Genomic DNA, 23,844 nt, shown 5'->3' with positions numbered 1-23,844 from the left:
CCCCAGACAAGATAGTCCCGAGTTTCTGGGGAACAGCTAGCATGGGTGGACAGTTAGATCGCGAACGGTAAGGAGGAAGCTTAATATCCGATTCACACCTCTTAATGGCATAAAAGGAGGTTTCCATCCGGGGCTATTGTCCCTGCTCCTCCATCTTAACATCAACAATTCTTGACGTGGCCTCTTCAACGTTACCACCCTACCCTTCTTTCCTTACTCAAATGACCACTCATCGGGATTTTGGTAATGATACTCAGCTTGAGAAGGCTGAAGTCTCTCATGCTGAAGTCTCTCATGCTGAAGATGCTGTGGCCAGTCATGACCACCAAACCACCACGTGGGAATGTGCTCGCAAAAATCCAAAAGCAATACTCTGGGCGCTCTATGCCAACTGTATGTCTCCTTGCCCTACAGTCAAACCTCTGACTAAACTCTGAATAAGTGGGAGCGACCCTTGTTGGTTATGAAAACCTTGCTCTAGCTGTTTGTCTCGCGTTGCCGGCTTTCCAGTAAGACTCCAGCCACAATCACTGTTGAACTTGGGCCCTGATATTCTATAGGATGAAGTTCGCCAGTGAGGTTGATGGGAACCTCATCATCCCTGCTTACTGGCAGTCTCTTTGGAACGCCACATACAATATTATGCAACTATTTGGTTCCCTCTCAGCTGGCTACGTTCAAGATAAACTTGGTCGACGCTTAGTCTTTCTTTTCGGCATCATCATTGTCTCTTGCGGAATCGCGATGGCCTACCTAGCCGAGACACCGGCTCAGTTCATGGGGGCCAAGATCATCTCGGGCTTTGCCGTTGGTGCGTTCCAGGCAACATCACAGACTTACGTCTCTGAGATTACTCCTCTGCCTCTTCGTGGCATTGCCCTGTCTCTAAATATCTTGATGATGGTAAGTATCTCCTTCCTTGACTTCTTCTTATGGTCTGTCTGACTCTGAACGTAGAATGTTGGTTTTCTCATCGCTATATCCACAACCTACTCTCGAGTCAAAATCATGGACGAATCTGCATTTCGAGTCGTATTTGCCACGGCATGGGTGTTTCCAGGAATCCTCGCACTCGGACTTCCTTTCCTTCCTGAATCACCATATTACCTCATCATGAAGAACGACCATGATCAGGCATTGAAACATTTGACCAGGCTCTCTTCGGTTGACGAAGACCTCGATGCCCGACTCAAACATATGGAAGATACAGTTGAGGCTGAGCGTCGTCTGTCCTGTGAGAAGGCATCTTTCCTGGAATGCTTCAAGGGAGTCAACTGGCGCCGCACACGAATTATCTTGATCTGCATGTATATGCCGCAGATTGCAGGTGCAAGCTTGTCATCCAACGCTCCATACTTCCTTAACCAAACTGGTCTTAGTAGTGGTTTGATCATCAAGCTCATGCAGATCGGATTGGGTGTTTCCATCTTGTCATCACTAGTCAACATCTACTTGATGACGCTTTTCCGACAGCGACCACTTATGTTCTTTGGCATGTCTATCTGTGCCATTATATATTTTATCATGGGGGTGTCTGCCTCCTGTCCCCAGTCTGAAAAGACCCTGCTGGCTATCGGTATTGTCATGCAATTCACCTGTCTTGCCTATGGTCCAGCAATTGGATCCAGTCTCGCTGTGGCAGGTGAAGTGTCTGCTTCCAGACTGAGGGCCAAGTCACAAGGAATTGCCTTTGGATTTCAGGCCCTCTCAAGCACTGTGTGGGTTACTGTCCTTCCTTACATGTTCAACAAGGACCAAGGAAACATGGGTGGTCATATTGGTTGGGTGTTCTTTGGCATGACTGTTTTGATGATTCTTGTTGTGTACTTCGATGTTCCAGGTACAAGAGGGCGAACATTTCATGAGCTTGATACTATGTTTGAGAGAAAGGTATCTGCTCGTCATTTTGAGGATTACAAGGATCAATAGAAACCATAGGCAAAGGAATTATCGGCGGATGAGTCACAAGCAGAAGACCTAAATTATTGCTGTACTTTCCACTACACGTTTGATTCAACAAAGGTTTACTCCACAGCGTTCACTTTACTCGGTATTTGGCTTTTGCAACTGATACACCACTCTTTCTTTATCATATAGTACAGCACTCTTTACAGTACCTCAGGAAGCCTTGAAAGGACAATTCTTCTGTGACCCACTTGCACCGCCAAGAGCTCTACTTGGGTACAGATTACAAACCAGTAGCATCTCCGCCGTCGAGATTCGAAGTCAGATGATTACGCTGTCACCAATTCTTGACTAATGAAAGACATGGAGACAACCTGCTTAAGGTTCCTCATTTCAAATCAACTCTCATTACACTGGGGGTCAAAGTCTTCACACCAACCATCTAAGCTGAACGGATCAGGCTGTCACTTATTGGTTTACTTGTCACATCAATAGTGTGCCACGTTTCCTGCATACCCAATCACATCAATCGCTATCAGCCCTTCGGCGGCTATTTCATGCAATCCAAAATCAGGCTGCGCCACGTTGACATCTTTTGTTAACCTCTCTGGTGATCCCTCATCTCAGGTAGCCCCAAGTCGCTCATGTATCCACGATTATACAGCTCCTGTGGCGGCTCTTGCTGTGGCGAAGAGGGCATCTCATGCGCCCACTGTGTGTGTCCCAATTCTCCTGGCGGAGGAGTTCGATACTCGGGCGGTGGCGAAAGCCCAGCCATGGTATCCTGCTGGGGTGAAGACGCCCAGATGTTGCGTGATCCACTGCCTTGTTCGGCTGGGGAGGACACGGTGGACAGGATAGGGGGTGGCTTCTGGCTAGGATTATCGTGACCAGTCACTGCATACACTTGGCTGACAGCCCTAGCCTCATTTGTAGCCGGCTTTCTTCGCCTCCACAAGAAAAAAACAAGCACGGCTATCAGTATCAGAGCCACGGCGCCACCAACAGCTGCACCGATGATGGTCCCTTTAGATGGGCCCCCAGAGCCTGTTCCAGGGCCTCCGCTGACGGGATCTCCTGTCCCTTCAGCTTTGTCGAGTGTGATTGTGGTCTTGCTTCCTTTGTAGGCTATCACCGTCATGGTATGACTCTCAGTCGTGACCGAAGTTGTGTATTCGGTGGTCCACTCAGTCTCGGTTTCCGTTTCGGTGATTGTTGTTGTGGCCTCTTCTGTCTTCTCAATTGTTGTTGTCGGTGTTGCTCGTCTTTGTATTGGAATGCCACGGCGCGCCAACCCTTCTGCAAGAGCGTCTAGGCTTGCAACTGGACGGATGTTGATCGGTTGTTGTGTTTTTGAAACGGGTGTGTGGGCATGATACTTGTCTCTCTGTGTGGGAGCTGAGCCCGATTGTAGAGTACGCTTCACCCTGTGAGCAGAACCTTCTGTCTCCTCCGCAGACGTCGTGTCATCTGTTGCATCTCTGGACACGGTCACGTATATGGTAGTCTCTTTCGTCGATATCGACTCCACGGTGGTCGTTCCATCTGTTGTAATGGTCTCGGTTTCAGTTTCGGTCGTCCACGTCGTCGTTGTCTCTGTCTCAGTCTCACTTCGTAGTATTGTTAGAGATGGGTGGTAGAGTAGGTGGTTGCAACTCACGTCAGATCAGTACATAACCCTGCGTCTTCGTCGCAACCTTGGTCTTTGTCACAACAAGCCCCTTCACCTCCGACTCTCGATTCACCGCAACACTTCGTGCCTGCGGGGCAACAGCCAGGACTTCTTCCTCCGCAACATTGTGTAGTTCTTGTATCCCGGCAGCACCATCCATCTTCCACCGTGCCACAGCACTGCGCGTCGGCCCCTTGGCAACCCTGCGGTTGTCCAAAACAATTGATAAAACGGTCTTGCTGGCGACGATGAAGCTGAAGGTTCAACATGGGAAAGGCCTGAGCTGCCAGGTCAGGGACACCAGTTTCCGTATAAAGACTTGACCTTGACCATTCTTTGACAAAGAGTTTGACCTCATCGTGGTCTGTTATATTGAGGCTTTCGAGGCTTTCTTCGAACTTCTCAATTGAGGCAAAACCACTTGATGTGCACAAAACGATCACCAAGCACCAAATCAAGTATGGAAAACGGTAGCGAGTATTCGACATGGCTCTGGCTAGGTGGAGTTGAAGAGTAGGAGGATACTTGTTACAGGCAGGAAGACAATTTATTATACTTTATACCGTCTTTTGGCCACTCTTGACTTCCATCCTTATCAGCTGTCGAGTCGGTATTGGCCTCAGGGGCTTGAAGCCACACCTGAACTGTACATCTGCTCCGCTCCCGCGACGGCGAGGCTGAACGGCCCGCGCGTTAGTGGACAATAATATTGCTTGTTACTCTTGGGTAGCATGTCCTCAAAGGCTGGAGCATCCTTTCTTTGCTCTTCACCTGACTGTGTGGCATATGAGACACGCTCAACACGTATTTCCCGATGCAGCGGGGTGCTTCTAGCCAAACGAATCACTACAGGTCACGGATTTAAGGTGGTTCAACTTGTCGTAGCAGCCAAGACTTTGGTTTACTTTTTATTTCTCAACAGACCAATCAGTGAAACAAAATAAAGCCTCGAAATCCATTCATCTTACCTGCATCTGCTAAGGCAGAATCGCGATTGTTGTCTATGGATGTCCATCAAATGCGCGCAATTAAATTCAAGGGCCCTTGAACCTTTTCGTCTTCCAGATTTGAACTCTTCTCTCTCGATTCATACTTATTCTATCTCAAACTTGAAGTGAATTATACCAAAATGGAGGACGCCCCAAGGCCGGAAAGGCAGAGCCTCATAACATCTACAGATACCGAGGAGGCGCGCAAAAGCCAAGATGCCCAGATTAACACAGTCGCTCCGTCCTTGAAGCAGTCTTCTCCTTCTTGGTTCAAGAGAGTTGGCTTAGCGATACCATTACTGTGTATACCTATTGCATATATCAGTAGGCTCTTCCCCTATAGCCTCAGTTGACTCTTACCAATTTTACAGTCCTCATTGGTCTCATGGCTTATCTAAATGGGCGCACGCAGAGCAATTTCGGCGATACAGTAGTTGAGGTTATCAGCGTCGCTTCCACGCTATGGCCTATTGCCTTTGCAGCAGTCATGGGGCCACTGCTCAAAACACTGGCTCTACTTGGTGCTGAGAAAGGGTCGACAATGATATCTTTGGAGTTCCTGCTCACCAGTCAAACAACAGCTTCAGCGCTAAAGAATCTCTTGATGCTGCGATGGTTTCGAAGTTGGACTGTGGCGGTTGTTGCAATGTGGTTTCTTAGTCCTTTAGGAGGTCAAGCGGCGCTTCGCTCTGTTAACTTGCGAGCAACGGTTGTTACAACCGATATTCCAGCAATGTACTATCTCGGCAACAACAGAACTAGGATCTGGAGCCACTACCGTGCAGGCGCAGGTGTGTTCACCTCTGGCACTGACACCTCTTCAAAGATTGCTGGTCTACGGACAGTCGCTTCCGCCTCTTTTATCAACTCTGGCACGTCGGTTATCCATTCCAACGGCAGTAGTCCAAACTTTGATCGAGGTGTCGAAGCCCTAGGAGGAAAATGGCAGGCATCTCGTTTGGGGCATCAGGATGCATGGCGGAACGTCAAAATCCCGTTTCTTGAACACTTGCCTGCGTACAATGATGCGGACCCGACAGCTTGGATTTCGGTGCCGAAGGACGAGGTTGTGCCTTATGCCTCGCTAGTTGGCCTTCCTGTCAGGGGAGGATCGTTCGACAGGGCCGGAAACTCTACCTTGAATATGTCTTTCCACTATCTGACACTTTCATGCGGAAACGAGTTCAACGGTACCAATATGCTTTATAACGGCTCCACTGACTTGTTTTATCACGATACTACTAAGCCATGGGAACTTAAGAGGCAATACGAGTATCAAGAAGCTGAGATAAACATGGGCTACCCAAATATCTGGCTTGACTTGGTAAACGATCCAAAGCTTCTTCATTTACACCAGCAATTTCCAGACTGGAAGGAGTACAAACCGCAGGACGAACCCCAAGCTAAGTTGCAACTCATCTCTGGGGGATGTGTCAAGTTGGACAAATCCTCAAATGCTAAGTCCCTGCCCGTGAGACTGTGCGATATTGGCACCTCCTATATTGATATGGAAGTCGGCTGTTCGAGATCGACAACTGTGGCAGATTTTGTATGCCAAGTCAACCGCGCTAGGCGTGCACTTTCGTTTCCAGAAGGGAGCAACCTGACAGCAATGTCAAGCATGTTTTTGTCTCGGGGTGTGTTGAACGAGCTACCGTTCTTAGGCGCAAGCCGTCATGTAGCTGAATACGGCATGCTTGACACATGGTTGCGAGACCCTCCAAGTATATTCCACCGCAGGCCTGACCTTGGTCAAGATGCGTTAGAGGAACTAGGTTGCTTTTCGAAGCTCCAGACTGATATTTGGGAGCAAAGACTTTCCACTGCCCTTAACACTGTTACTATGGCAGCTTTGAATACAACTGTCATCACTGGCGGCGATGGCGTGTCCCTTGAGAATCGAGACGACCTGTGGCAGAACACAACCGCTACTTGGAAGGAATTCGACAAAAGCATATATACGTTAAGCGTGGCGTGGTACTGTGTGACAGTGATCTCGACAATCACACTCTTCATATGTGCTGTCGCAAACATTGTCCTTCGTCAAATTATCAAGGCACCAGACTTTCTAGATAGTGTCGCCGGTCTCACAAGAGATTCGCCCTTCATCAAAGTACCCCAAGAAGGAAGTGGCATGAGTGGTTCTGATCGACTGGAAACAATGAGAGATGTCAAGGTTCGGATATGCGATGTGTATCCTGAAAGAGCGGTGGGAAGAATAGCGCTCACCACTGCGCTTGATAGTCCCAAGTTGGATTGGAAGAGAACATATGTTTAGGTTGAGTTTGGTGATATCAACAGCTCCAAGGTTCATTTTCTCAAGGTGGAAGTTTGTTGAGCATAATTATTTACAATATTTCTGTCAAGATCATCATCATAAGAATTGGACCCTGAGTTGAATGAATAGATGTTGGTTCATATACCCAACCATTATGAGGTTGAGATAAAGCGTCAAGCAAAGTCAATTAGCGGTAACTGTTCAGCCCTATGACCAAGCTTTCAACGGCCATAACAGTCGCTGGCGCAACAGAACAACCTTATCGATAAGGGTCTCGCCGCACAGGTAAAGCTGTGGTTAGCGCATTACTCCGCCGTAAGCACTAAGCTCCAACACGATTCCTTTAACGCGTCAATCCTCAGCAGATTCAGCTTTTGATCATCGGGCACAGCCAACTGAATTGATCCATTTATCAGGTTTACAGGTCCAGTGATCCATCAAGCTTGCGACGCCTCCAAAATGACTAGCTCAGACCCATTTTCCCAAGTCAAACCAAGTAACGGAATGACTGCGCCATGCCAAAACGAAACATGGATTCATCCTAATAAGCAAGGGGCCCCTAGCTTTACGGATTCCTTCCAATCTGCTCGGACTCACGAATGCGACCTTCATCATATTATCCCAAATTTATTTCTCTTCACTGCCTCAAGGCCCATTCCTCGAAAAACATAATTATCAGAAGAACAGCAGCTCAACATGTCACAACAAGCAACTTCTTCAACGCCTGTCGACCCAGACGCCATCGCGCCTCCTTCATATACAGCTAATCCTAACACTGGACCGCCTACCGACGAGAAAATCGCTATTGAGTTTGTCTTCCCCGCTCAATCAATCGCACAACGAGCTGACCAGTCACCAGACAACGACACATCAACGACGATAACCTCCCCGAAGTCGTAACAGAGTCAACATTCCAGCACCATCCTGCGCAACCGAGCCCCCAAACGAGTCCTCCGCCGCCTATCGCGAGTGTCTCCCCCGAGCCTTCGAGCGCCATGTACAACGGAACACAATCGCCTCCAATCCTGCAGCATCCTGCCCATGCGCAGCAGCAGCAATATGCTGGCCAAGAGTCGATGTCTATTCCGATGCAGCAACAACCTCCCATGCGCCCCACTGGTCCTACGGTCACTCCGCTTCATTTGCTAGAGAACCAAGCTGATTCCGTCGACTGCCCATTCTGTCAACGACAGACCGAGACCAAGGTCAAGAAATCAGCGTCTGGAATGACACAGTAAGAATTCCCCCCTAGCCACGTACAAGATTTGTCTAACCAGTACAGCATCTACGCTGCGGCGCTCTTTTTCGGAACCTTCTTCGGCGTCATTTGTCCCTACATCTGCCACTGCGCACCAAACGTCAGCCATTACTGCAAGAACTGCGATCGCAAAGTCGCATTCAAGGAATATAGAGGCGAGATGCAAGCTTTGGGTACACCGGATCATTTGAGGGAGGCTTCAAAGTATGCTCCTGCAGAGCCTGCGCAGAAGTAAAGTTCTTTCGGGAGGAGTGCATGGGATCTAGGCGTTGGATGTGTACGAGCGATAATAATTTCTGTATATCTACTGCTCTGAGGGTTCGTCTTCGGCAAGCAACGGCGCTCTCTCGGGAGTCTTTTTGTCCTTCTTTATTCCGTATGATGCGACTGTGTAAATGCCAAAAATACCCATCAATGTGCTGAACGCAAATGCGACGATGCCTTTCGGTGTGAAGCTGGTGATGTCAGTGAGGATCTTTAATTATGGGAGCACACATACCCGTCAGGGAGACGCGGCGGCGGGACGTTTTCGCCAGAAAGGTCAGAGAGATCAGTGTTTCCAGCAGCATTGCCGACTGTAGGAACACCGCCAGCTTTGCAAGCGTCGAGGTGGTTCTTGGGTAGCTCCAGAGAAGCCTGCAAAGCGAGGGGGTCCTCCACAAATGTCGCGATCAACCCAGACGTAACGTGCCATTCGATATGGCAGTGGAACAGCCACACACCTGACAATTAGCAACGCTCAAAGCTCAACGTTCAATCGACAAACATACCTGGGTTATCGGCCTTGAAACGAAGCACCGCATTTCCATTTCCTCTCACTACAACAGTGTCTCGTCTCATCGGGGTCTTGGCAAACTTCTCCGAGCCAGAGAAATCGCCGACATCGTCTTCACTTCGATGAAGGACTTGGAAATGATGGCCGTGTAAATGGAATGGATGTCGTCCGTCGTCCCTGTTGTTGACAACAATTTGGACAATCTCATCCTTCTTCAAAACGAAGCTATGCGTATAAGTTCCGTAAATCTGCGGGTTTGTTGCCTCCTTGCCGCTTGTCAACGCAGTATATAGCGTAGGCACCTTGGGAGCCCGGTAAGTGATGTTGTTGAAGAAGGCATAGTTTGCACCGTCGCGGAGATTATCCATGATGACATCCAGTTCGATATGCTTGCTAGGTTCGGGGAGTAAAGCCATCTCATCATAAGGCACAAGATCCATATCGTCATGAGGATCGAATTCGTAAACGGTCGATGGTTTGGGAAGGTCTTTTTCTTGATCATACACCAGCCATCCGGTGACGTTCCAGTTGAGGTCATCGGGGAGTACGTCGAAGAGATCCTAGACGGTCAGCTATGTAAATCAAATAGTGGTCAACTTACTATATCCATGCTTGACACGATGGGAAAGTTGGCCGAAGCGTCTTGCTTGGTGGTAACCAAAACACTACATCGCTGACCAGCAGATAGATAAACCATATTAGCCGCTGCAGGTTTCGTGTATGCGCCGTCAACTTCAACAATAGTCAGGTTATGGCCCTCAATCCAAAAGAAGTGTCCTGCAAATGCGGCGATGTTGGCCAGTCGAAGAAGGTAGGTCTTTCCGGGCTGGACAGCAACCTTGAGATCCTGAGTCTCATTTATGAGAGCAGCTTGAGGGACTGGTTCGGCACCGGTTGGATTTCCCTTTCTCATAAACTCGGGAATAAGAGTCTGCATCTGATCGTGATACCAATCTGAGACAGTCATGATGATTTCCTCATCATATTGGTCTTTGAAAGGCGACTCTGGGTCATGAATGATGAGAGGACCGCGAAGACCATCAGGATATTGACTTTCGGTGTGTGAATGATACCAATAAGTACCAGGTTGAGTAATCTACACGATCAGCTTCATCTCTTCTTATATGGTGAGTACATACCGTAAAGTTGTAAAGAAAGGACTGTCCAGGTTGAATAGCACACTGCGTAACTTGCGACGGTCCATCCATATGATTGGAACCATTCATAAACAATCCATGGAAATGCAATGACGTGCTCTGATTGCCCAGATTATTCCTGGCATTCACCAAAACGGTATCTCCAACATTAGCCTCAATCCTGGGGATCGGCCACACCCCATTTATGCCAATCGTGGGCCTCTCAAACGCCCCATCAGGATTCGCCCTGACCCATTCAATAGTGAAATCATAAGACACCGTCGCAGCCAAAACGGCCGGTGCAAAAACCACGGCCCATCCGAACCTCATCTTGTTGTTTGACTGAGTGAAAGTGAAATGAGAGACGGTCGGATTAAGCGTGGAGACGCGGACCGGGATCTTATCAATCAGATAATCCGATGTCGGTTAGAAGGGGTTCATAGCACAGCACACCTTCTTTATTTCGCGCAGGTACGGATACTCGCATTTAAAAACTGCACCAAGGGCTTCAGAGTTTTCGTCCAAGCGAGCAGCTGACACTGACAGCTGTTAAAACAACGCGTGATTCGACCTGGGGAGAACTAAGTGGGCATCGTGTGACCCTTAGTCCTGAACCGGCCGAGGCAATTTCGATACCGGAGCCTTGGCGTGCGGGTGTGGGTTGTCGGAATAAACTCATATTTCTTATCTGATCCGATCCTTTCGATAGCAAAGCAAACCAATCCTCATCTGCTTCAAGCTCCAAAAATGCTCGAATTGTTCTCGGTGCCCGTGTTTGTCGTCGTCTTTCGAGAGACTCTCGAGACAGCCATCATTGTTTCTGTATTGCTGGCTTTTCTCAAACAGACCCTTGATGGCTCTCAGCGCGATGCGAATCTTTACAAAACTTTGCGAGCACAGGTGAGTTCGTGGTTTCTCTTCTCTGTGTTGAGCGTTGCTAATTGACAGGTCTGGGCTGGAACTGCGACTGGCTTCGCAATCTGCGCCGTTGCCTCTGGTGTGATCATCGGCACATTTTATATCCTCGGCAGCGATACATGGGCGGATCATGAGTACTACTACGAAGGAGTGTTTTCGCTCATTTCAGCCATCATCATCACTATCATGGGCGGTGCTTTGCTGCGCGTGGGAAAGATGGAGGATAAATGGCGAGCCAAGCTGTCCAAGGCGATTGAAGCACCTGTGACAGCTCAAGGAAAGAGGGCTTGGTTGGTCAATTTCTTCGAGAAATATGCCATGTTCGCGTTACCTTGCATCACTGTTCTTCGCGAAGGTATCGAGGGTATTGTTTTCGTTGCGGGCGTCTCATTTTCCGCGCCCGCTTCAGCCGTGCCTTTGCCCGTCATTCTGGGATTGACGCTCGGTGGGCTCGTTGGGTATGCTCTTTACAGGGGCGGCTCATCAGCAAGGCTGCAATATTTCCTCGTGGCTTCAACATGCCTGCTGTACCTTGTCGCAGCTGGTTTGTTCTCCCGCGCCATCTGGCTTTTTGAGCAGCAGCAGTGGAACAAGGTTGTCGGCGGTGACGCAGCGGAACTCGGAGATGGGCCTGGATCGTACGATATTGATAGGAGTATTTGGCACGTCAATGTGAGTAGCCTATCCTCAGAGTATCAGAAGGATTAGTCCCAAGAGCGTAAGAGACGAAATAATTCAGTCACTTTATGCCAGCTTAGGCTAGCATTTAGGCTACTTTATTGTAGTAGCCTAAGCTTTAGAGGACAATTCTCCTGTTACCCAGCCTATCCCCTCAAAACAGACTCGGCTGACAGACAATACAGTGTTGCAATCCTCAACTCAACGGCGGAGGAGGCTGGGCCATTCTCAATGCTGTTGTCGGGTGGAACAACTCTGCTACGTACGGATCTGTTCTCGCATACAATCTGTACTGGGCATTTGTCATTGCGCAGTTTTTTGCCATGTCATACAAGGAAGATCACGGTCACTGGCCTCTTGTCAAGCCCAAGGAAGATCACGCGAGGACAGATTAGAATAGATCAATGTACTAGTTCAGTGTAGAAAGAAATCCCGTTACAATCGTGTTCGTTGTTGATACAACCATATGCATACATGCGCGCCATCCATAATCATTCTGTCAATCGCTCAAACATTAATCCTCTGAACGAGGCCTCTTACGAGGTCGGCCAACACCTCGCGCGCCCTTGCGCTTCCCGTTGGAGCTGTCCAACAGGTCCTTAGCCTTGAACTTCTCGAGCTCCGCCCGGGCAATCCTGCTCAGAAGCTCCTCCTTCTCCCAAGTACTGTCATTCTTGGGGTACCCGACCCATTGGACCTCGTACTTCTTGGCCTGCTTGGGGTCACGTCTCAAGATCTTGAAGACATGATAAACATCAAGCTTTGTGGCAGCATCACGACCGCCGAGCTTATCCCAGTACTTGAACACCATGGCCGGTACATCTTCCTGAAGTCTCCATTCTGACTCCCATGTAGTCTCTCCTCCATCCCAAAGAACTCGGATATCGACGCTGGAATTAGCTTCGTCGACGCGGTGTTCAACAAGGACATCGACCTCCCTCTCCTCAAACCCAGCATCGACCTTTCCTTCGTTGGCGACTCCGTTCGGCGCACCGTTTGGCTCAGCAGGGTTGCCTTCCGCGGGAGTGTCGTCGGCCAGTGCGATTTCGTCTTCGGCTCTCTTGGATGCGCTGCCCGTGGCTGTTTTCCCTCTAGGGGTACTGGTTCTGGGTGTCCCGGTGCGAGGAGTTCCGACGCGCGGTGTGCCAGTTCTCAAAGCAGGAGAAGCCTTTGTAGTATCAGACTTCTCGCGATGAGCAAGACCGTCCTCCTTGGGCGTGGCAGGGCGCATGTTGTCTCGTGTCATTCGTGGAGAGTCGGGAATTGCGTATGGGTCTGATAGTCAGCGCGGATAGGCTATGGGACAGCAACAAAATAAATACCTGAAACCATGACAATGAAGGTCAAAGTCACAAAGTCGCGGATTGACTTTGGTCGATTCTGGACGTTGAGCGTTGGTGGGTGCGCTATTGCGTCACTGTGTAAATAGAAGCTGGGCGCAAGGAGGGTGGGTGGGCGCGTTGGCTGGAAACGCGTTTTATGAGGAAGGTGACCTGAAGCTGAAGGATTTATATTCTGGATTAGGGGCCGAGGCGCCACATTCAGCCACTGCGCGGAGCTGCTGACTTCCCTGTTTTATTTGTTTGCCTTTTATTTGGATGTCCTTATCTATTTCATTGTGTTACCTTGATAACTCTGTACGTAGAAATTTACTCAGGATCGCGGTGGCACGTTGCAGACGGAGCTATAGCTGCATTGACCTGTTAATGATCGTCAACTGTCCAGCGTTTAATGGGTCACCACATCAACTTAGCAAGCCTTCAGCACCCTTAGTCACCCAATTAATCGCTACTGACAAGAATCTGGTTGAGTGAATCAATTGTGCGGGTTTCAATGTGGCTGAGTCAATAGTATCGTGCGAACTGCAAAGTGCCTAACCATGTGGAGCCCCGATCAGCCAACGTTAGCTGTGTCATGATACGACGGCTGGTACCTGTTGTTAACAAGGCTTTCTTCAATACGTAGGTAATCACACGCAGTCTACGGATGGCACATCTCTTTATGGCCTTCAGTCATCTATTTGTATGAGTTACACGAACCCTAGGCCCTATACACTGTCCCTAAGTCTAGGTAGGCTATATGTCATGGTTGCGTCCAATCATGTGGATCAATTCATGACGTCTAATTCATGATGATTGCTGTTGAAAAGACTGTGTTCCGTCCAATATGGTACATTGTAGAGTTATATGTAATTTTCCGCTTCGCAATTGAGATGTGAAGTTATCGGGCAGGCTTGGGAGACCTCTGGGAGTGCAATTGCTTTTTGCAGCCTCGTGTTGGTTGTGATAGTTGTTAATATGAAAGTATCGGACACATCCGGTACTGTTACGATGTCATACCTATCCACCATACTTTGCCAAAATCCATCACCCAACATGATGTATACTATATTCTTCCATCCACGTCTATACTAGAAGAAGAGTGCTCTAGTATCTCCATTTACAGTATTCCTTTATAAATGACGAGTCGTAGTCATGCAATCATGTTGGTGCTGAAACTACCCTATAGGCGACGTGATGAGCCAGTCGCCGATTTATTCGTAGCCACCCGGTCCCTTCCGTCGCAACACCTATAGCTCAAAGTCACTGTTGTCTAGGTAAAAGGGAGAAGTCGTTTTGGTCCTGAATTGGCAGCGTCGTGCTGCAGAAGAAATACGCAACGAACGAACGAACGAGCACTAATCGCGCTGCAACTTCAAACAGCTTTCGGAGCACAGCTGAAAGGTACCTAGGTACTAAGGTAATTGATTTGAGCAAGCTCGAGCCACCGCGGCCCGAAATCGGGGCCCCAGGAACGTCGCGAGGAAAAGAAGTCACAAGCGCGCCGCCAAACGGAATGGATAGCAAAAGGCTGAGAGCCCAGACAAGTCTATGGGTCATGAAATGTATCCACATGTGAGTGGACCAGGAACAGTTTAAGCTGGCGCATCGCATTATAGAAATAAGGAGAGCGTTAGGCGCGCAGGGCTGTTTTGCAGAGTTCCCGCGCGGCTTGACGCGGTAAGATAAGCAATCAAACAAGAACACCATCCATCCATTCTGGCTCCGCGAGTGATCCGTACTGCCTGTACACGAAAGTAGAGCTCATCATCTCTATACCTTGTCCCGGAAATGACCAGGCACAGTACTGCTTCAGGCCTTGACCCGACCACAGCTTATCCGACATGCATCTTACAGGGTATTCTCGGATCAACAGCAGTTCACATCAGAACAGAAACAGGGAAGAAAATTCTTCTCTGATGCAATAACGCCTTTGACGCCAGTGGCTTTAGTGGCCGGTAGATCACTCTAGGGGCTGGATGGTGCCTGTAAGCTAACGCCACACATGTCAATTGCACAGTAGCGCTGAGCTGAAGAATTGATGGAGTCACTGTGCCCGTGTAAGCTGTGTGATGCTAGAGAATGCATCGCGTGTTATGTAGTTGATCGGAACTTCAATCCTTCTGATTATGAGCTGGAGATTAGGCTGAAATTGATGCCTATCATCTCATCCGTCTGGTGACCGAAGAGCTAATCGACTGCTCAAGTCTGGGCAACCAGTGGGCATTGGTATACACTTTCAAAAGGACTTGTGGCAAACATAAGCAATAAGATCGATGGGCAACCGTCAGACCATTGAGAAACCTGGTAAAAAATCTTGTAGAGATGAAGTTGGGACTTATTACTGAGGTGATAGGATCATATCGACTTGGCCTAGGCATGGCGCCCTTCCATAAACGGGACAGCCGATCACGACTTGGGAGGCGAGTATTACATATAGCACATGTAGCTTGTATTATTGTTAGCTAATGGCTAAGGCGTAGGAGTGGTTGCTAGGCATGAACAGGCAGGTGAGCCGGTCGACAAGACATGCCAGGGTTGACGTGGTGAGAGACAAGTATGGCGATATCTTCCCACATTTTATCCCACGCTCTATCCCGCGGGCTGCATGCAGTAGCATCGGGGAGATGCCTTGATCAGGGATCTTCGGGGAGTACAGCCCTATGAGAAAAAGGGATGATCATGTTGATGGTGGTGAGATTGTTCCTTCAGGTGTGCTGAGCTATACAACACCCTGTCGTCCATTAAGCGTCGGGACACCCTTGGGAGTGTGAGCTCTGGAAGTGTGAATGAGGAAGCAGTTAGACATATCACATCATCTAACATGGCACCTGGTGACCCGACCACACTGTCGAAACACCAGAATTGGAAGTTGCGTTTGATGTTGATGTTGTGATTACAAGCATCACCAACAACCTCGCAGGCCATCCTAGCATGCCACGTCCCACCCGGCCGGACATCCGAAAACGAGGATCCACGGGGAGTTGTTACAAAAAACAACATGTCAGATCAATCGCATCCCAAGAATAGCAGGTAGTTAATAAAATGGACCTCCCAAAACGAGCCTCAAATCCAACCCAAACCCATCAAAAGAAGTGAGGTTAAATTGAATCGGAGCCCACGAGGCCGGGTCCCTACACTAAACCGGCCAATGCCCGGGGAGACTCCTGCCATCCATGCCGTTAAAATACCTAGAGTGGATAGATTCTGCATTTTTGACAGTCGCTATTGGTTTTAAGCAAATAAGCGTGCGATCACCCAAGATCGCGTCATCGTCCTAGTCGATTTAAGTCCCCAAAAGCTTCAACTGCAGAGATTTTCATGACACATTAGCTTGCCTTCCAAGACCGACGGCAACCTCCAGCCAAACCTCTCAACCAGGAACACTATCAACACCCCGTCAAACCGTCGCATTCTTATTCGCTGCTTCACCCAAAATGGCACGATTCAGGCCGAACCGTTCCTACTCTAATTGATACCTTGTATCGGGCTTGTCTTTTTCTGGTCGCCTTCTAGACTTTTGAGGATCAAGAGGCTCCGCTGTGGTGTGGATACAACGAGTTTTCCCAATTTTGCCTTCCCATGGGGATGGATAGAGACGGGGTACTGACTCCTTGGTATGGGATCCTCTCTTTATTAAAGGAGGCGCGTCCCCTTCTCAGTACTTCACTTCTCCAGTCAATCGAGTTCAGTATCCTTTGTAGACTGCCACATTTACAGTCTTGTCATCATGAGCAACGACGATTCCAAGGGTCTCGAGCCCAGTGCCAACAAGACCAACTATGTTGGGTCTGGCTCTGACACAGAAGAGGGTATGTCGCAAAGCTTTACATTGGTTGGACTCTGCTAACTTGAACAGGTCGCCTTCAACATGCCGCCGACAACAAGCGCCAGATCGGTGTCCTGAGCGCATCTATGCTCATCTTCAACCGAGTCATCGGTACCGGTATCTTTGCGACTCCCGGATCCATCCTCGCCCTCCTGGGAAGTCCTGGTCTGGCTCTTATGATCTGGGTCGTTGGATCCCTCATCGCCGCCGCCGGTACAGCCGTCTACCTTGAATGGGGAACCGGTATCCCCAAGAACGGTGGTGAGAAGAACTACCTCGAATTCATCTACCGCAAGCCCAAGTTCCTCGTTACCGGCATGTACGCTTCTTATGTTCTTCTCATGGGTTGGGCTTCCGGTAACTCGGTCGTTTTTGGAGAGTACATCCTCCACGCTGCCAACAAGGAGGTCGATCGATGGAACCAGCGTGCTATTGGTCTGGCTTGCATTACCACTGCTTTCCTCATCCACGGCTGCGCTCTCAAGTGGGGTCTTCGTCTTCAAAACGCCCTCGGCTTCATCAAGCTGGCCATTGTCTTCATCATGATCATCTGCGGTTTCGTCGCTCTGGGCGGTCACCTCAAGATTGATGAGAAGCCTGACAACCTGAGCCGCGCGTTCGAGGGCACCACTGGTAGCGCTTACGGTGTTGTTACTGCCCTGTACAATGTCATCTGGAGTTTCGTCGGTTACAGCAACGCCAACTATGCGCTCAGCGAGACTCGCAACCCTGTTCGCACCCTCAAGATTGCTGCTCCCACTGCCATCATCTCAGTGTCCATCATTTACATCCTTGTCAACATCGCCTACTTCGCTGCCGTCCCCAAGGCCGAGATCATCGCCTCCGAGCGTCTTGTCGCTGCCTCTCTCTTCCGCAACGTCATGGGTCCTGCTGCCGAGCGCGCCATGTCTGTCTTTGTCGCCCTGTCTGCTTTCGGCAACGTCCTGAGTGTCATCTTCTCCCAGGGTCGTCTTGTCCAAGAGCTTGGCCGTGAGGGTATCCTGCCTTTCTCTAAACTCTGGGCCAGCAACCGACCTTTCAACGCTCCTCTGGCTGGTCTCTTTGAGCACTGGGTTATCTGCGTCATCGTCATCCTTGCTCCTCCTCCTGGTGATGCTTACAACTTTATCCTCAACCTCATCTCATACCCCCTCGCCATCGTCAACACCTTCGTTGCGGGTGGTCTCGTTCACCTATACCTCCACCGCGAGGCGTACAAGTGGAACGCTCCCATCAAGGCTACTCTGCCTGTCACCATCTTCTTCCTTCTCAGCAACATGTACCTCGTGATTGCTCCTTTCATCGCTCCCGATGATCCCAGCCAGAACCAGTACAAGAGCATGCCTTACTACATCCACTGCGTTGTCGGTATTGGTATCCTTGCTGCCGGTGCTGTCTACTGGCTTGTCTGGGCTGTCATTCTTCCCAAGATTGGTGGTTACAAGCTTATCCGCGAGACTCATGTTGATGAGATTGATGGATGGGAGTCCAACCGCTTCCGTCGGGTGCCCCTTAACTAGAGGTCTTACGTGTTTTTGAGTTTTAACAGCGTCAGTCATTAGATACCTAATATTAACATTCAACATTGTTACGAATAATTATATGTTCCATTTCTGCAACTGTGATGTACTTATGACAGTGGTTATGCATGTTTGACAGGTGTCAATTGACCCGCATGGACAGAATATCACTTGACTAAGACGGATCGTTCGTGTTCCACATTTCCACAGTTAGATGGCAAAGCATCAAGTTCCACTCGAGCTTGTCCATGACTTCACGATCCATTGAAGGCAATATCCTCTTGTGATGTACGTACTCTGCCATCGGATAAACCAGGGTTAATTATAATCCGACAGTTTCCCAAGTCTTTGAAACGCGACGATTCACAAGCTCAAACACAAGTAAGTTAACCGCGGCACGATCAACGGAGAATATCATCCAGTCACGTCCAGCTCTCATTCTCTTTTCGTACAGCACCTTCATCTTCAGGGTCCAACGGATCGAGCGGGTCGGTGCCAGTTCTTCCACCGAAAATGACGTCCTTGCGGAGCTACTTTTGCCGCCGATCGGACCTACTATTATGCCCGTGAATTACTCTTTAAGCTATCATGAGCCGTTCATCATGACAGCGGCAACAAACCACAGAATACAGCAATAATGTCGAGGCTATTAAGATTCCAACGGGCGCGACCCATGAACTGGGGAAGCAGCTTCACAAGCCGTCAATTCAGCACAACAAGAGCAGCGCTGTCAGTACGAGGACAGTCCAAGCTGTTCAAGGATGCGGATGCTGCGGTTGCGGATATCAAGAGTGGTTCAACACTGTTGAGTTCTGGATTTGGTCTTTGTGGTGTGGCAGATACACTGATCAATGCGATTCACCGAAGAGGTCGCGACTCTCTCAATTCTTTGACAGCTGTGTCGAACAACGCAGGAGTGGAAGGCAAGGGTGGCTTGGCAGTTCTTACAAGCGCTGGCCAGGTCGATCGCTTGATCTTGTCTTACCTTGGTAACAACAAGGTGTTGGAGAAGAAGTACCTGACTGGTGAATTGGCAATTGAGCTTTGTCCGCAAGGCACATTGGCCGAGCGCATTCGAGCGGCCGGTGCTGGCATTCCTGCATTCTTTACACCAACAGCAGCTCGTAAGTCGTCTACCAAAACATCATGACCAAACTAACAAGTTAGACACCCTTTTGCAAGATGGCGAAATTCCCGTGCGACTAGACAAGTCTGGCGCTGTCGTCGAAAAAGGCCGAAGGCGAGAGACCCGCGAGTTCAATGGTCGAACGTTCCTCATGGAGCACGCTATTGAAGGCGACGTCGCGATCATGCGCGCATGGAAGGCCGACAAGGACGGAAATTGTGTCTTCCGGTATGTGCGACATCCCAATTGCAAACTCAGCTAACAGATCAGATATGCGACAAAGTCATTCGGACCCCTCATGGCCAAGGCCGCGAAGCTCACCATCGTCGAAGCCGAGAACATTGTCGAAGTTGGCGAAATCGACCCCAACGATGTTAACCTTCCCGGTATCTTTGTCGACCGAATCGTTCCCGCTACCGCCGAAAAGAATATTGAGGTGCTCAAGTTGAGAGAGGAGGGAGAGGATGGCCCACCAAAGGCTGCGAATGAAGCTCAAGAGCGACGAAACCGTATCGCGAGACGAGCTTCAAAGGAGCTCAAGGCGGGTTACTATGTCAATCTGGGAGTGGGAATTCCAACGCTGGCCGTTTCTTTCCTGCCTCCGGACTCGACTGTGCATATTCAGTCTGAGAATGGTATCCTCGGAATGGGTGCTTATCCTACAAAGGACGAGGTTGATGCGTAAGTTGACCGTCCTCTTTTGAGGCTCCGCTAACAAGTCAGTGATATCATCAACGCCGGTAAGGAAACAGTGACACTCGTTCCCGGAGCATCCGTCTTTGACTCGGCCGAATCATTCGGTATGATTCGGGGTGGACACGTCGATGTCTCAATTCTTGGTGTAAGTTGCGCAATTCCTCTGCACTTCATTGCTGACAATTACAGGCCCTTCAAGTCAGCGCAGTCGGTGATCTGGCCAATTACATGATTCCTGGAAAGGTGTTCAAGGGTATGGGAGGCGCAATGGATCTGGTAGCCAACCCCGACAACACCAAGATTGTCGTTGCAACCGAGCACTGCGCCAAGGATGGATCATCCAAGATTAAGCAGCAATGCACGTTGCCTCTAACGGGCGCACGTGTAGTTAGCACCATCATTACCGATCTCGTAAGTTTTATACTTTTCACCTGTGACAATCACAAAGCTAACATTTAATTAGTGCGTGTTTGAAGTAGATCGAGAGCAGGGTACTTTAACTTTGACAGAGCTTGCGCCGGGCGTGAGCGTCGAGGAGGTTAGAAGCAAGACGGACGCTGATTTCTCAGAAGCGAGGGAATTGAAGCAGATGGAGTGATACCAAGTAGACCACATAATTCCAAGACTTTTCCTGCATCATTCGTCATCGATACCTGTCGTTCTGCAATATCCCCACCGCGGGGGACGATCAATTAGAGTTAGGCTTTAATTAAGGTACTGGGTAGATCGGGGACCGTTTGCTCGGCGTGCAAATAAGCACGAATAAAAGATGCACACCAGAACAGATGTGGAAGGTCGACGATCTCAATGCTGGTATGGTGTGACTGGAAATGATCGTCTACTGTTATCAAAAGTTCTGCCACCAAAAGTTCTGTCAATATATGCAAACGCCAGGGTGTTAGAAGAATTGGCCGGTAAGAGCATAAGAGACGAAATAATTCGGTTACTTTATGCAAGCTTAGGCTAACCTTTAGGTTACTTTATTTTAGCAGTCTAAGTTTCAGAGGATAATTCTTCTGTTACCCACCTGGCAAGCAAGGATATCTGCCAAGCAGTGGTGTATATAAGAGCCTGCAGTACACTCATAACTCAATTGCCAACTCATCCATCGAAATGAGGTCCTCCGTCTTTTCCCTCCTCACTCTCGCCCTTGGAGCAATTGCTGCTCCCAAGGCTGACACTCAGACTTACGATGGGTACAAAGTCTTCCGCGTAAATACCCACGGCAAAGCAGACATCAAAGAGAAGCTTTCCCCCGTTACCTTTGACGAGTGGGAGCACGGCGACCAACACGCTGACATTGTCGTCGCGCCCAATGACGTCGCTGCTTTTAAGAGTCTGAACCTTGACTTTACCACTCTGCACGAGAACTTGGGCGGTTCCATCGTTAGCGAAAGCCCATCCTCCAAGAAGTGGAAGCGTCAAGCGGATGATGAGTCTTGGTACGATGAGTTCCACCAGTATGAGGATCACGTCGATTACTTTAGGGACTTGCATGCGCAGTTTCCTAATAACTCGAAGTTGATTTCTTCTGGAAAGTCGTATGAGAACAGAAGTATTTATGGTCTTCACCTTTATGGTGAGGATGGACCTGGAAAGCCTGCTGTGCTTTACCATGGAACTGTCCATGCCCGAGAATGGATCTCTGCGCCGGTGAGTTTATCCCCAATTGAGAGTTGCTCAGTGCTAATTTTTAGACTGTTGAATACATCACTCTTCAGCTCATCAAGGGCTTCAAGGGCGGGGACGAAGAAGTTCAGACCATTTTGAACAAATACGACTTTTACATCTTTCCCGTTGTCAACCCCGACGGATTTGTAAGTCGCCTTTCCTTCCAGTATTGTTCTTCTGGCTAACATGATCAGGTCTACACTACCAAATCTGATCGTCTCTGGCGAAAGAACCGTCAACCTCCTCCTTCTTCAGCACCCAACCAGACATGCTTCGGTCGCGACATCAATCGCAACTGGGAGTTTGGCTGGGACTCGAACAAGAGAGGCGCCTCAACCAATCCTTGCTCGCAGACCTACCGTGGCGAGAAGCCTGCTGATAGTCCCGAGAATGCTGGATTGGACAAATTTGTTCGGCAATTGAGAGATACCGTCGGTATCTCTCTCTACATCGACTTCCACAGCGTGAGTACTGGTGCTTGTGATCAATTGTCCACCGCTAACAGATTTAGTATGGTCAATACATCCTCTCTCCCTTTGGCTACAAGGAAGACCTCTACGCGCCCGAGCTTGGCAAATGGACAAAGGCTGCTGCCCTTGTGAGCACTGCCATCCGCGATAGCTCCGACGATAAGACAACATATACCTTCGGACCCAGTGGCGCCGTGTTATATGTTACTACTGGTGCGGCGCCCGACCACGTGTACAGCGTGGGACAAGCCAAGTTCTCGTACACCATTGAGTTGAGGGACACTGGCGAGACGGGATTTGTGCTCCCCCCCAACCAGATTAGACCCAATGTTGAGGAGCAGTGGGCTGGACAAAAGGTGTTGCTTTCACTGTTGGATGAGACTTTCTTTGATGGCGAGGGACCTGCTCTTTTCCAAGGGCAAACTTAGTTCTTGTATATACTTGTGGGATTACGGAGGTGGTGGGATAGCGCGAGATTCCAGGTCACTATGCGCAAGCACGATTTATCACAGATAACGCTTGATCAATTATACATAGACTATTAGATCTTCGATTCCCGACCTGGCGCAAAGCTACTTCCTCCAATAGCTTCAACAATCTTATCCACGGTATTCAGGAGCCAATGTCCACCCTCATCACTAGCCAAGTACTTGACGCTCTCCTCCGTCTCGCCATCCTTATCGTTCTTATACGTTCCATCCTCAAGTGCCTTTCGCAGACCAAATACATGCGACAGCACTTGAGGTCCAACACCAGTTTGCGCTCGTAGACAAGAGATGGCAATCATGGAAGTATGGATTCGACCGAGACTGGCAAGTGTATCGCGCTCGGAGGCAGGAGGATCGGAGAGGAGAGCGGAGTAGTGGCTGCTAAGGATATACACAGGCAAATCGGGATGCGCGAGGGCGAGCTTCTCGAATAGCTTATCTTCGTATGGTCTATAGATGGAATCCCATAACCCTCGGCCGCGGGCCAATGCTTCGTCAATATTTTGCGACGTCGGTTGTCGGCTTGCTTTTGTGCTAAGTTTCGATGCTACATCTTCGGGAAGCGATGCGTGGAAAGCGTTGAGGGAGTTGATCGTTCGAGGAATGCCATTGAAGCTGATACACTTTAGGCCAACTTCTCGAATGAACTCGGCATTCTGGACGGCGGAATTGGGGTCCTTCGATGATGCGACTTGGTGAAGAACGGGAAGGGAATCGGGCGAATTGAGAGTAAATGTAGCAGCGGCCTATAATCGTCAGCACAGCACATGGCGCACAACTGATCTTCATACCGAAACAGTCAACCAGGACTTTGGGCCGAGGTTCCTAATCGCTGCATCATTCGCAATCGCTTCAAACAATTCCTGAACTTGCGCAGGCGCAGGTCTTGGTCCGGGACGCGCAAAAGGCGCGTTAATAAGAGCTTTCAGCGGTGCAGAAAGTTTCGACATGTCGGGTTTATTTTCGTTGTTTGACATTGCAGCTACAAAGAAGCCGAGGATGTGTCGCGGTTTTGAGACGATGACGATTGATTGTCGGAGGTGGATCTGGAGACCGAGGGAGAGACCCACTGTTTCCGGGGTTCAGAATGAGGGACGACGTCGGAGGTAGATTTGG

The 23,844-nt window shown here is 49.4% G+C and overlaps 11 protein-coding genes across 11 annotated transcripts; 7 read left to right on the top strand and 4 right to left on the bottom strand.

Moving 5' to 3' along the window:
• Nucleotides 1-195: 195 nt before the first annotated feature.
• B0J16DRAFT_392167 (general substrate transporter) lies at nucleotides 196-1,929 on the top strand (the record flags this gene model as incomplete). The annotated part of the gene is made up of 5 exons (XM_046131983.1): nucleotides 196-393; nucleotides 443-509; nucleotides 561-903; nucleotides 958-1,795; nucleotides 1,841-1,929. The coding sequence occupies exons 1-5, from the start codon at nucleotides 222-224 to the stop codon at nucleotides 1,927-1,929; spliced, it is 1,509 nt and encodes a 502-aa protein (XP_045990053.1). The 5' UTR covers nucleotides 196-221.
• A 574-nt stretch (nucleotides 1,930-2,503) lies between these two features.
• Nucleotides 2,504-4,065, bottom strand: B0J16DRAFT_314721 (uncharacterized protein; the record flags this gene model as incomplete). Its single annotated transcript, XM_046125204.1, has 2 exons — nucleotides 2,504-3,515; nucleotides 3,566-4,065. 2 exons carry the CDS (start codon nucleotides 4,063-4,065, stop codon nucleotides 2,504-2,506), a joined length of 1,512 nt encoding a protein of 503 aa, XP_045990052.1.
• Nucleotides 4,066-4,706: 641 nt separating this feature from the next.
• B0J16DRAFT_352978 (uncharacterized protein) lies at nucleotides 4,707-6,844 on the top strand (the record flags this gene model as incomplete). The annotated part of the gene is made up of 3 exons (XM_046129283.1): nucleotides 4,707-4,890; nucleotides 4,938-6,290; nucleotides 6,324-6,844. The coding sequence occupies 3 exons, from the start codon at nucleotides 4,707-4,709 to the stop codon at nucleotides 6,842-6,844; spliced, it is 2,058 nt and encodes a 685-aa protein (XP_045990051.1).
• Nucleotides 6,845-7,206: 362 nt separating this feature from the next.
• B0J16DRAFT_38389 (uncharacterized protein) lies at nucleotides 7,207-8,417 on the top strand. Its single transcript, XM_046131374.1, has 3 exons — nucleotides 7,207-7,653; nucleotides 7,704-8,078; nucleotides 8,127-8,417. Exons 1-3 carry the CDS (start codon nucleotides 7,541-7,543, stop codon nucleotides 8,335-8,337), a joined length of 699 nt encoding a protein of 232 aa, XP_045990050.1. The 5' UTR covers nucleotides 7,207-7,540; the 3' UTR covers nucleotides 8,338-8,417.
• Nucleotides 8,180-10,485, bottom strand: B0J16DRAFT_38385 (Cupredoxin). Its single transcript, XM_046131371.1, has 5 exons — nucleotides 10,017-10,485; nucleotides 9,479-9,973; nucleotides 8,873-9,437; nucleotides 8,602-8,824; nucleotides 8,180-8,557 (listed from the first exon to the last, which is right to left on the bottom strand). The coding sequence occupies exons 1-5, from the start codon at nucleotides 10,341-10,343 to the stop codon at nucleotides 8,407-8,409; spliced, it is 1,761 nt and encodes a 586-aa protein (XP_045990049.1). The 5' UTR covers nucleotides 10,344-10,485; the 3' UTR covers nucleotides 8,180-8,406.
• On the top strand, nucleotides 10,477-12,005 carry B0J16DRAFT_330340 (iron permease FTR1/Fip1/EfeU; the record flags this gene model as incomplete). Its single annotated transcript, XM_046126453.1, has 3 exons — nucleotides 10,477-10,913; nucleotides 10,962-11,603; nucleotides 11,795-12,005. The coding sequence occupies exons 1-3, from the start codon at nucleotides 10,761-10,763 to the stop codon at nucleotides 12,002-12,004; spliced, it is 1,005 nt and encodes a 334-aa protein (XP_045990048.1). The 5' UTR covers nucleotides 10,477-10,760.
• B0J16DRAFT_330339 (uncharacterized protein) lies at nucleotides 12,006-13,075 on the bottom strand. Its single transcript, XM_046126452.1, has 2 exons — nucleotides 12,932-13,075; nucleotides 12,006-12,884 (listed from the first exon to the last, which is right to left on the bottom strand). The coding sequence occupies exons 1-2, from the start codon at nucleotides 12,939-12,941 to the stop codon at nucleotides 12,124-12,126; spliced, it is 771 nt and encodes a 256-aa protein (XP_045990047.1). The 5' UTR covers nucleotides 12,942-13,075; the 3' UTR covers nucleotides 12,006-12,123.
• Nucleotides 13,076-16,232: 3,157 nt separating this feature from the next.
• B0J16DRAFT_360281 (amino acid/polyamine transporter I) lies at nucleotides 16,233-18,341 on the top strand. The gene is made up of 2 exons (XM_046129689.1): nucleotides 16,233-16,740; nucleotides 16,788-18,341. The coding sequence occupies exons 1-2, from the start codon at nucleotides 16,659-16,661 to the stop codon at nucleotides 18,275-18,277; spliced, it is 1,572 nt and encodes a 523-aa protein (XP_045990046.1). The 5' UTR covers nucleotides 16,233-16,658; the 3' UTR covers nucleotides 18,278-18,341.
• A 327-nt stretch (nucleotides 18,342-18,668) lies between these two features.
• On the top strand, nucleotides 18,669-20,733 carry B0J16DRAFT_330334 (uncharacterized protein). Its single transcript, XM_046126451.1, has 6 exons — nucleotides 18,669-19,401; nucleotides 19,445-19,631; nucleotides 19,674-20,084; nucleotides 20,127-20,244; nucleotides 20,289-20,510; nucleotides 20,563-20,733. The coding sequence occupies exons 1-6, from the start codon at nucleotides 18,915-18,917 to the stop codon at nucleotides 20,695-20,697; spliced, it is 1,560 nt and encodes a 519-aa protein (XP_045990045.1). The 5' UTR covers nucleotides 18,669-18,914; the 3' UTR covers nucleotides 20,698-20,733.
• Nucleotides 20,734-21,212: 479 nt separating this feature from the next.
• B0J16DRAFT_392158 (uncharacterized protein) lies at nucleotides 21,213-22,694 on the top strand (the record flags this gene model as incomplete). Its single annotated transcript, XM_046131982.1, has 4 exons — nucleotides 21,213-21,752; nucleotides 21,797-21,916; nucleotides 21,965-22,234; nucleotides 22,282-22,694. 4 exons carry the CDS (start codon nucleotides 21,213-21,215, stop codon nucleotides 22,666-22,668), a joined length of 1,317 nt encoding a protein of 438 aa, XP_045990044.1. The 3' UTR covers nucleotides 22,669-22,694.
• Nucleotides 22,695-22,709: 15 nt separating this feature from the next.
• Nucleotides 22,710-23,745, bottom strand: B0J16DRAFT_367496 (uncharacterized protein). The gene is made up of 2 exons (XM_046130138.1): nucleotides 23,520-23,745; nucleotides 22,710-23,474 (listed from the first exon to the last, which is right to left on the bottom strand). Exons 1-2 carry the CDS (start codon nucleotides 23,703-23,705, stop codon nucleotides 22,782-22,784), a joined length of 879 nt encoding a protein of 292 aa, XP_045990043.1. The 5' UTR covers nucleotides 23,706-23,745; the 3' UTR covers nucleotides 22,710-22,781.
• Between the last annotated feature and the right edge of the window lie 99 nt (nucleotides 23,746-23,844).

This window comes from Fusarium flagelliforme (genome assembly GCF_020744385.1).
Source record: "Fusarium flagelliforme strain FIESC 12 MPI-CAGE-AA-0113 chromosome Unknown B0J16scaffold_1, whole genome shotgun sequence".
NCBI classification, from domain to species: Eukaryota; Fungi; Ascomycota; class Sordariomycetes; order Hypocreales; family Nectriaceae; genus Fusarium; species Fusarium flagelliforme.
The sequence above is the reverse complement of the archived record's forward strand: the minus strand, read 5'-3'. Positions and strand labels throughout refer to the sequence as shown.

Coding starts and splice junctions, on each gene's coding strand:
- B0J16DRAFT_38389 (XM_046131374.1), top strand. CDS start 7,541: ATGTCACAACAAGCAACTTCTTCAACGCCTGTCGACCCAGACGCCATC. Junction 7,654..7,703: donor GACGAGAAAATCGCTATTGA/GTTTGTCTTCCC, acceptor ACCAGTCACCAG/ACAACGACACATCAACGACG. Junction 8,079..8,126: donor TCAGCGTCTGGAATGACACA/GTAAGAATTCCC, acceptor TAACCAGTACAG/CATCTACGCTGCGGCGCTCT.
- B0J16DRAFT_330334 (XM_046126451.1), top strand. CDS start 18,915: ATGTCGAGGCTATTAAGATTCCAACGGGCGCGACCCATGAACTGGGGA. Junction 19,632..19,673: donor GACGGAAATTGTGTCTTCCG/GTATGTGCGACA, acceptor CTAACAGATCAG/ATATGCGACAAAGTCATTCG. Junction 20,511..20,562: donor GCACCATCATTACCGATCTC/GTAAGTTTTATA, acceptor ACATTTAATTAG/TGCGTGTTTGAAGTAGATCG.
- B0J16DRAFT_38385 (XM_046131371.1), bottom strand. CDS start 10,343: ATGAGGTTCGGATGGGCCGTGGTTTTTGCACCGGCCGTTTTGGCTGCG. Junction 8,825..8,872: donor TTTCAAGGCCGATAACCCAG/GTATGTTTGTCG, acceptor GCTAATTGTCAG/GTGTGTGGCTGTTCCACTGC. Junction 8,558..8,601: donor CCGCCGCGTCTCCCTGACGG/GTATGTGTGCTC, acceptor TGACATCACCAG/CTTCACACCGAAAGGCATCG.
- B0J16DRAFT_360281 (XM_046129689.1), top strand. CDS start 16,659: ATGAGCAACGACGATTCCAAGGGTCTCGAGCCCAGTGCCAACAAGACC. Junction 16,741..16,787: donor TGGCTCTGACACAGAAGAGG/GTATGTCGCAAA, acceptor TAACTTGAACAG/GTCGCCTTCAACATGCCGCC.
- B0J16DRAFT_367496 (XM_046130138.1), bottom strand. CDS start 23,705: ATGTCAAACAACGAAAATAAACCCGACATGTCGAAACTTTCTGCACCG. Junction 23,475..23,519: donor AGTCCTGGTTGACTGTTTCG/GTATGAAGATCA, acceptor TGACGATTATAG/GCCGCTGCTACATTTACTCT.